The following is a 10,514-nucleotide window of genomic DNA, read 5'->3' as shown; positions in this document are numbered from 1 at the left end:
GAGGACAATCAGCAGTGGCAGTATACCAAGTTGGGTAGGGATAGAATAAGATTACAAAGAAGATAGAGGAGAAAATGTTAAGGTGAGAGATGCATGCGTCCTCTTGATTTGGTAGTAGGTTCACAGTGGGTACTTATGTGGAAACTTACACAATTATATACTTTAAATATGTAAATAAATCTACATATTTACATATTTGACTAATTATCCATATGATTTTTTTCCCTGTGGCTGAGGATGGGCTCCAATTCAAAATCATCCTGCCTTAGCTTCCCAAGTGCTAGGATTCTATGTATTGTGTAACCATGCCTGGCCAAATACTTCTTTTGTGCTTATTTTTCTGTTGTTGAAAATCACAGAGATCAGCTGGGAGGTGGTGGTGCATGCCTTTGACCCCAGCACTAAGGAGGCACAGGCAGGTGGATCTCTGTGAGTTTGAGACCAGCCTGGTCTGTAAAGTGATTTCCAGAACAGTTAAGGCTACACAGAGAAGCCCTGACTTGGGTGTGTGTGGGGGGGAAGGAAAAGAAAATCATGGAGACCAGGAACAGAAAGATCATTATTCTATTTTGGCTTTCCTCCTACTTCAATTTCCTAGGAAATAGGAAAGATCAGAGTACCTACCTGTAGTAGATCAAATCTTTTGCCCCCTCCTCTTATTTGTCCATATACTAATCTCTCAGTATTCATGAGGCCTACTAAACACACACACACAGTCATTGAAGATGTGATTAAGGATTTTCAAGTCAAGCTCCAAGTGTTAGAGAGAACCTTGTTAGAGACTTAGGAATTGCAATTCAGGAGATACAGATTCCAACAGCTTTGCATTGGTGTTCCAAAGGCAGTAGAAAAATAGGAGTATATGTGAGTCATAATTGCCGATTTACTGCCAAGCAGTAAGCAATCATTGAATCAGCTTCTATTGAAGCTGAGAAAGAGCAGGAGCTATGTGGTATGTGCCACATAGCTTATTAACAATAATAAGAAAATATATACACATCCACACCATAAGTCTCAGAAGCAATATGTTCATCGGATGACTATAGCTAAAAACTGACCCTAAGCCAAAGGTTGTTTTCCTAGGCAGTGAGGTGAACTCAAGTCCTGTTTCCTTAAAGGAATTTGCACTCTGTTTTGAGAACCTCATTTAATTTTTACATTATTCTGATTTTTTCCACTTATTTTCACATCTGAGAAAAGTATAGAGATATTCGCAGCAAACAGAAAAGTGGGTATCCCAGACACAGAAGAAAATCTTTGTTGACAGACTCTGTTGACATGGAATGCTGACAGAATAAATTTATGATTTTTTTTTTTTTTTTGAGACAGGATTTCTTTGTGCAGCCCTGGCTGTCCTGGAACTAGCTCTGCAGATCAGGCTGGCCTCCACCTCTGCCTCTCAAGTTGCTGGAATTAAAGACATATGCCACCACCACCTGGCATAATTTCTATTGCTTTATACACTAAACGTGTGGCAGTTTGATTGGAAACTAAATCGCAACTTCATACAGCACTGAGGTGGAGTTGAGTGTTATGTAAATTGTTATGTTTCTCTGCGAATTAAGTGTGTTAGCATACAGGAAAGCCATACATAGTAAGCACAAGAAAAACAGTGAAAAGATTTCCCATGCCAGTGCCCCTGGTTCTTGGCGGTTTTGCTTTCCTGGAGTGTGACTAGTGGGCTGGAAACCATACTGTGGGGGCGTCTTGTAAATTTATGTGATTAAAACATAATGAGTATGTCAAGAAGAAGGGAATATTCAGTTAGGTCCAGAAGGTTCAATGGAGCCTGTGAGTTCTAGAAAAGGAACTCTGCAATTCTCAACATACGTGTCTTTTGCTTCTCTATTAGTTGTTTCTATAAATCCTTTATTCTAACCCCATTTAGAACAGAATGCCCGAAACAACGGGCTCTCAGGAGAAAAACACTCTCGATGTCTTGAGCGAGCCTAGAGGGGTCAGAGAACAGAAGTCCCAAGCTTCGTCTCCAAAAACTGCGACTCCCAGAAGCCTTTGGGTAGCAGGCTTGGAGACCAGCCTTAGACAAGGGGTGGAGTCGAGAGAGAGAAGCCGTTGGTCTATTCCACTGTCCTGAGCGGAGGGAGCACCCTCGCGGAAGTGGACGGATGCGTGACTTGATTGGCGGTAACTAGAAAGGGCGTTCCCCCGCGCGATTGGTATGGTCCTCGGGGGGGCGGAGACTCCATGGCGGCCTCTCGAATTTCCCGGGTTGGGCGCGCGGGGTCTGCCGGGAAGCTCTCGGGACGGTTACCCACCGGGCCAGCAGCAGTCCGGAGTGGGGTTTCGACATGCAGAGCACTGACCTGGGCAACAAGGAGAGCGGCAAGATATGGCACCGCAAGCCATCGCCGGCTACTCACGACGGGTGAGGCCGCGGGCTGTGGAGACCGGCGAGGGGGCGGGTCAGCGGGGGGCTGAGAGGGGAAGCATGGCGGAGGGATGCCGGCCCCCGGGGTCCTGACACTGGCCGTGCACTGCCTCCCTGGGTTGGGACCTCAGGAGGAGCAAGTAGCTCTGGAAGCCGTGGATTGCAGTGGCGTCCCAGGTCCTGGTCCCAAGTCACAGGGGCGCGGGGGGCGGGGGTTGTCAAGAGAAGCCTCTACTATTTATGCAAAAGAATTTGCAGTTCTCCTGAGTGCCAGGACTCCCCCTGCCTTGCTTTGTTAATGACTATTCCAGTTGGAAAAAGACTCCAGGAGGTAATGGGAGCAAAGGCAATCCACAGCTACCTCTCCCAAAGCCGAAGCTCTCCCTCCTTAAGTCATTGCTCACATCTGTAATATTGAGAGCTTAACGTGGGCCAAACACGGTTCTAAGCACTGTGGGACAGAACAAACTTACATTCTGCAGTTTGCACAGAGGGGTGTATTTTGCGGGGGCTGTCAATGATGAACACCGCAGCCTGCGCTTCTTTTCATTCATTCGAGTAGTGCGCTGCTGCGTTTGAGACCCAGCCTCTTGTATGACTTCAGCGGGAGTCCTTGCCGCCCCCCGCCATACGTTTGTTTTGGTTCCCATGGTGCATGCCATGGTGATCTTGGTGTTTCTGATTCCCTAGGCTTGCGTGGACTTCATGGCATCACTTGGGTTCAAGTCGAAGTTTGTTTCTGTAGAGACTTTTCTGTTTATGTTTCAGTTGCTTCGCCAGAAATCAGACTTAAATGTTTTTGTAGGCGGAAAGTGCAGTTATTAGTGGATCAGCCACTTTATGTGACCAGCCAGCCACTGTACTTTCTGGTGGCTGTCTATCCTGTATCAATGCTATTGACCCACTGACCTTTTGAATAAACAATTTTGTCAGTAGTGGAGATTCTTCAGCGTTTTCATTTCCAAATGTGGAGTTTGTATAAGTAGCACTCTCTACCTTTGGCTCCTCTAAAAGGTATAAGAATGAGCCCACCATTTCTTGCTGTTACAGAGTATCTAGATAGATACGTAAGATTAAAACAAAACAAACAAACAAAAAAAAGCAGGTTTCTTATTATGTACTTCTACCAAAGTACTGCTTTCTTTTTGTTCATTTAAATCCATTGTTGAGGGAGGGAGATGACTTAGTAGGTAAAGATGCTTGCTCTATAAGTCTGGCTACCTGAGTTTAATCCCCAGAGCTCACATCTTCTGGTCTGTCTCTGTCATAAAACCCTGGCCCAAAGCAACCTAGGACCGGGAAGGATTTATTTGTCTTCCATTTCCAGGTCACAGCCCATCACTGAATGAAGTCAGGGCAGAAACCTGGAGCAGTGAGGGAACACTGCTTGCTGGCTGGCTTTCTGGGTTATGCTTAGGTAGCTTATGGACACGCCGCTCAGGATTAGCTGCCCAGGGAATGGTGCCACCCAGTCAAGACAGTCCGCACTGACAAGCCACAGGCCAGGCTAATCTAGGCAATTCCTCAGCTGGGACTCTGCTCTTAGATGACACCAGACTTGTGTCAAATCGACACAAGTCGATTAAATTAAAACGGAATAGGGTGCCACAACCCCAAAAAGTTATCCTTGACCCCCGCATGTACTACATGGTTCACATGCAGTACACATTGATAATAAATACATTTTTAATTTTAAACAATGGCTATGTTGAGAGAAAGAAAAATGAGCCAGAAGATTTATTGCAGAAAGTACAAGTTTATCAGCCCGTATCCTTGGAGCAGATAATCAGTCACTAGCTGATTTCTACTCTGTAATAACCACTTCTGTTGTTTGGTTATTTGGTTTGGTTACATTTATTTATTTATCTATCTATTGTGCATGCATGGAGGTCAGAGGACGACTTTGGGGAGCTGAGTCTCTCTTCCCACCGTGAATGGAGGGTTCTGGGAATTGAACTTAGGTCATTAGGCATCTCAGAAAGCACCTTTACTGGCTTGAGCCATCAAAACAGCCACTTTGGTGTTTTTGAAATAAGGTCTCATTTTTTTTTAGCTCAAGCTGGGTAGGAACTTGTGATCCTTCTGCCTTGGGCCTCCAGAGTGCTAGGATCAAAGGCCCTTACTGCCATGCCTGGCTATTTTTAATATTGTGAACAATCACCATTTTTAATTTTAATTTTTGTTACCAAACTGTAATGTTACAGAAAAATAAAAGGTACCCTGAGAGGGAGAAGTTCCTTGTTATGTCTGAGTTTAGTTTTGTCTGTGTGTGTTTCTATGTCTATATGTGTGTGTGTTCATGTGTGTATGTGCAGGTATGCTTGTGAAGGCCAGAGAGCAGCAGGGGTCTTCCTTAATTCCTCCCCATTTTAGTTTTGGAGACATGACCTTTGAACTTGGTGCTCATTGATTTAGCTAGACTGGCTGGCCAATGAACTCCAGAGCTCTGTCTCAGCTCGCCCTCACTGGGGTCACAGCTGTGGGCCACCATGTCCAGCTTTCACGGGTGCCAATGAGCCAAAGCCAGGTTCTCATGCGTATGCACTAGGCACTTGACTGACGGAGCATCAGCCCCAGAGATGCTTTGATTGACTGACGGAGCATCAGCCCCAGAGATGCTTTGATGTTTTTGCAGGGTCATTTTAATTATTTCCTTATTTATTTTATTATTTCCTTACTTATGTCTATTGTTTCCTTCTGGCCCCAAACTCACCATTTAGCTGAGAATGACTTTAAACTTGTGATCCTCCTGCCTCCACATCAAGTGCTGGGATTATAGATGCGCATCACACTTGACTTAATTTTTCTATTTTCAACATCATGAAACTACGTAAAAACAAACATTGTAAGATTTTTTTTCTATGTCCCTAATCGATCTAAAACGCTCTATTTAGATAACATAAAGAAAAATACTATTTTTCATTGCTGAGTATTTAACCGAGGGCCTTGTACATATTAGGCAAGTGCTTTACCAGTGAGCCCTTGAAGGAAATGTGTAATCCTCTTATCAATGTGGCACGCTTCCGTAAGGTTTTTAAAAATGAGATTTTAATTTGGAATAGTAAAACTCATATACAAGGGAATGGAGAGATGGCTCAGGGCTTAAGTGTATTGGTTGCTCTTGCAGAGGGCCCAGGTTTAATTTTCAGTACCCACTTGGTACTTCACAGCCAACTGTAATTCCAGTCCCAGGGGAACCTCACATCCTCTTCTGGGCTCCACAGGCATCAGGCATGCATTCAGTGGAAAGACCTACACACATAAAACGAATAATTTCTAAAAGATTCATATGCAAAAGATAAAATCTTCATGGTTAAAATGTATTCTTGAAATAAGGAAAGGGCTAGCCAGGGGCTCAGAAGGTAAGGGAGCTTAGGCACCTCTTGAGCCTAATCCCTGGGAACTTTATGGTGTGAAGGCACGGACTCCTATAAGTTGTCCTGTTACTGTCACATGCCAGGCGTGTGTCATGCACACACACAAAATAATTTTAAACGGAATGGGATTGTACTGGTCTTCAAGACCAGAATGACTATGCATGCTTCCCCCCCCACCTTGTTTTTTGAGCTATGATCCCACTGTACATTCCAAGCTGGGTTCACACTCTCAGTCCTCCCGCTTCTACCTCCTGAGTCCTGAGATGTCGGTGTGCATCACTGTGCAACCCTATATATTAAAGAATCATTTTGTGCGACAAGGGTTTTTTTTTGTTTCCTTTTGTTTATTGTTTGTTGTTTGTTTTATATTTGGCTTGTGTACATTATGCCATGTTTGTGGAGGTTGGAGGACAACTTGTGGATATCATTTCTCTCCTCCCATCATGTGGGCCTAGGGAATCAAACTCAGGTCACCAGGCTTGATGGCAAGCATCTTTGTCTGCTGTGCCGTCCGTCCCTCAGGCCCGGTGCTGTAAGTTTTAGAAACAGTTTTTCAGCAGATGTATGGCACAAGAAACCGCCTCCAAAAATAGTAAATTTAGACAAGCATTGCTGTACATTCTTTACAGAGCTTGCCCATGAGAGTAGTATATGATTGCTAGCAAATGTGTATCAAATATAGAAAAGTAGAGTAGGAGGAAGTCACCCGTGTTACTGTTCTCTGCGCAGAGCTAGCAGTATTTATGTGTTCTCCCTTTTCCCTATGTGTACCTTTTCTTTTGCATTTTTATTTTAACTGAATGTTTGTGTTTGCATATTTATGTATGAGTAATTTAAATCCCAAGGCTAAGATGTTTGAGTTTTCACGCAGCTTTAGTGCATGCTGTATGCTTCTATAGGATAACACTGGAAGAGTAAACTCATTTCTTAACGTGGGAATAGAAGCGTGACTCGTGGGAAATTTGAAACAGTGACTTACAGCTCTTCACAGGCATAGTATGAGTGTTGTGTGCTGTAGATAAGGCGTAGATACAGCCATGAACAAGTAATCCTTAGAGCACACACTTGCTGGGGTGGCGTAGGTCTCTGAGAGGCAGAGATACCTCATGCTTTGTGGAACATTTTCTATTACAGAAACAAAGTCTTACACCCTGTTGCCTAGTCATAGGGTAAGCTGTTTCTATGTATCTTTTTACTGTCTGTCTTTGCTACTAAACTGTAAGTGACAGGATGGCAGGAACCTTGTCTCTCAGTTATTCCTAGTGTCTGGTTTTGTCACTTCAGACATGTAATAAGTTTTCTAGTATTTAATGAGTAAATGAATGTTAAACACATCCTTCATAATGAATGGCTTTCTGAACTATTTAGAAGTCCTTACAAGAACGATTGTAGGGAAGGAAGGAACAGCAACAGGAAGAATGAGCATGCAGAAAGCCTTCAATAAAAGCCTTACATAAAAGCAAGTGTGTGATGTGAAATGTAACATTTAGATTGTTGTTTTGACAGAATTATAGTGAACATTGTTCACAGCACTTCTGAATACCATCCAAAAGTTTTGCGGTTTTTGAGTGTGGCTTTTGATGGCTCAGGCGATTCCTTTATTGCTGGGGACCATCTGGGAAACATCTATACTTTTGACTTGCATGGAAACAGGTAAGCAGATGGTTTCACTGTGTACCTAACTATTTGGGAAGTTACTGACCATTGACTAGTTGTAGTTACTTACTGGTGATTTGCAAAGCACTATTAAGTTCTTAGAGTGCTGCTTTAAGTGCTGGTGGAAGAACGGAGGAAAGGAATAACGGACTGCTTTTACGGGGTCACTGGTAGCTCTGACTTTCTTTTTGAGGCAGGGTCTCGTGATAGCCCAGGTGGACCTCGACCTTGCAGTAGTCGTACCTCAGCCTCCTCGTTGCTGGGAGCCACCATTCCTGACTCCTAGTTTTTTCTTTTCATTAAGAATTGTCTGTTGCACCGATGTGTTTTGTGTGTGTCTATATGTGTGTGCACGTGCATGCCACAGCTCACATGTGCAGGTCAAAGGATGACTTTCAAGAGCTGATCATCACCTTCTGCCATATGGGTCCCAGGGATTGAAATCATGTCAGTTGGGGTTTGTGGCAAGCACCTTTACCCTCTGAGATACCTTTGCCAGCCCTGCTTGCATTCTTTTAAACTTAAATTTTCCTCACTGCTAATTTATCATTAAGTTCTGGTACTTCATTAAGTAATTTAGAAACCTGGTTTCCATTGAGCATTTTTATCATGGTGTACCAGATCTAAGAACCACAAAGAGTTAGAGTCATCCTCCTTCCTCATCCAGTTGGTCCAGAAGCAGTTAAGTAGAATTGATCACTAAGTATCCATGAGGCAAGATGGGAAGTGAATGACCAGCAACAGCCAGAGGATGTCTGCATGGAGCAAGTGTCAGTGATGGGGAGTTAGCTTAGAAAGCCTTGTCCAAATAAGAAAACACTGGGAAATAAGACCCGGTTCCTGCTGGACAAGGACTCCACCACGTAAGGAAAGGAAGAAAGCTTGAGTGAATCCTTTGGTTTAGATTAAAGTTGGTCTTATCAGCATAAACTCTGGGTTTGGGTATCTGAGTAGAGATAGAAATAAACACAGACATCTGTGTGAGAGTGAGCACATTACACATACACACCTTCTCTAGTGTTGTCCACTCAGCTCCAGAACAATGTGCCAGGAGCGGGGAATATGCCTTAGATTCCAAGAACTATTCCTTGATAAGACAAACCAGAGATCCTTGCAGAAATGGCCACTTTCAGAATAGGGGCAGGCATGGTACAGGCTGAGCCTGTAACATTTCGTAGATAGAAAAATTATCTAGAGGACAGTAAGAATGTGTCAGGACTCAGAAGCCAGCTTGAGGGAGTAGCCATGGTGGAGATAATTTGAGCATGAAAGTAATAGGTCATACTCTCTGATGCAGTCATAATCCATGTGGTTTAATGCGGACTGGAATATGGCACAGTCAGAAATCTTTCTCCTCACAAAATTCTTTTCTTTATTTATTTTATCTTCCAGTACTGGGGCTTTGAACTCAGGGTTTTAACATGGGTAAGCATTCTGCCACTGAGATATCCCCAGCCTCACTTGAAAATTCTTAATTGTAGAAAAACCACAATAATGGCTAAAATTATAAGGCCTGGCACATGCTGTGTAAATCAAATGATTAAAGTTAATAGAACCAGTAAGAGTCTGTGTGACCAGATGCAGTAAAAAGCATACAGTTCGGTGTGGTTCCTGCCAAAGACAGAACCCAGATGCAGCAGCCAGATGGAGTCATGCAAGAGCTGGTAGGGGCATTCGCTAACAGAGCTGTCCTGTAACTGTCACAGAGGCCATAGTCGAATGTCGGGAAAGACAGAACTTCCAGACGGAGGGAGAGGGAAGAGACGTGTCTGAGGCAGGAATCTGCACCCTCCTCCTCCTGTCACACCTGCTATGAGACAACTGGCAGGATGCGGAAGGACTTTGACGCCTGGGTGGAGAAATGGCAGGAACATGGTCTTGGTGACTTACTCTTGCGTAGCTGGGGAAAAGGTCACAGATTTGTCTGCAGTCGGTTCGAAATCCGCTAGCTGTTGCTCCTGCCCCTCACTTAAAATGGCGAGGAGGGCAGCCTTCCCATCCTCACTCTTGCTCACCCATCTTGGCTGTCCCACCGTGAGTTGCTGCATCTGTCTCCTGTTTCTGTTGCTGCACAACAGGGTACTTGTTGGTGGCCCATCACACAATAGCACGTTTTAATCTCAGCGACCCTCTGCTTCCTCAGTCCTTTGCTCCTTTGCCATTCTCCAGCAACTGCTGCAAAAGCTTTACAATTGCTTTGCTTACTTGTGTTGGATATAGATCTTATTCTCACTGCTCAGCCCCCTGATTTAGGAGAAAAACAGGTGCCAGAGCCTCCCTTTCTTTTCTCCACTGCAGCCTCAATTATGCCAGTGAGTTGAGCCATCTGTAACTTTTTATCCTGCTTACGATGATGGTCCTTGTTTCCGCCTGTCCCCATCACTGCCGTCAGCCTCCCCTGGGTCTCCACACCTAGGATTTCCCTGCCTGTTTTCCTGTTGTCTCTTTGCAGTCTACAGTAGGGGAGGAGAAATAGTTTCCCCCTACCCTCCTAAGATGTCAGCCAGGTTTCTTAGAGCAAAAGACAGAGAGCAGGGAGAAAACAGGTATAACAGAGTGTCATGTGGGTGTTCAGAGAGTGACCTGAAGGCTTGCAACAGAAAACAATAAAACCTTAGACCAGTGAACGGAAAAAGATCGTGAGCTGTGGGGAGGCAAATGTGGAATGATGGTGATGATGTGGTGTATTGACTCCTGGTACCATCCCCAAGATGAAAAAGATGTACAGTTATCCTTTTAATTAACTTTTGTCTTTTGTGACTGACAGGGGAGGAAGGACATCGTGTAACTTAGTTCAGATTTATGTAGACCAGACAGATCAATACCGGAAAAGGCAAAGAACTTTGCTTGTTTCAGCCTGTTAATTGTTTTCAGCTCAAAATAATCCTTAGAGCTAAGTGGTGTGTTTTAGGATGAACATTACAGCTGAGCTAAGCAGTAAGCAGCAGGGCCATGAAACCAGGCATGGTTGTTAAGCCCACTCTACTGCGCTTCAGTCTTCCTTATCCAACACAATGGTCTCTTCAATTTCTTTCATATTGAATGACTGAATGCTTATATCTCCCCTTTTCTTTTCAGCTTCAAGTTACACC

At 44.1% G+C, this 10,514-nt stretch overlaps 1 protein-coding gene across 12 annotated transcripts in view; it reads left to right on the top strand.

Moving 5' to 3' along the window:
- The first annotated feature begins 2,201 nt into the window (after positions 1–2,201).
- The window catches only part of Tbc1d31 (TBC1 domain family member 31), a 61,169-nt gene continuing 52,856 nt past the window's right edge, over positions 2,202–10,514 (top strand). For 2 of the 12 annotated variants that reach the window (XM_021645252.2, XM_021645253.2), the window contains exons 1-2: positions 2,202–2,386; positions 7,273–7,419. In XM_021645252.2, the coding sequence (XP_021500927.2) occupies positions 2,310–2,386; positions 7,273–7,419 (224 nt within the window). In that variant the 5' untranslated portion in view covers positions 2,202–2,309. Of the gene's footprint in view, positions 2,387–7,272; positions 7,420–10,514 lie in introns of those variants that run through there. The other 10 variants (XR_009593704.1, XM_060389400.1, XM_021645254.2 and 7 more) reach the window with 9 other exon arrangements.

The sequence above is a fragment of the Meriones unguiculatus genome, chromosome 8, assembly GCF_030254825.1.
Source record: "Meriones unguiculatus strain TT.TT164.6M chromosome 8, Bangor_MerUng_6.1, whole genome shotgun sequence".
NCBI classification, from domain to species: domain Eukaryota; kingdom Metazoa; phylum Chordata; class Mammalia; order Rodentia; family Muridae; genus Meriones; species Meriones unguiculatus.
Note: the sequence above shows the minus strand (reverse complement) of the source record. Positions and strands in the feature narration are given on the sequence as shown.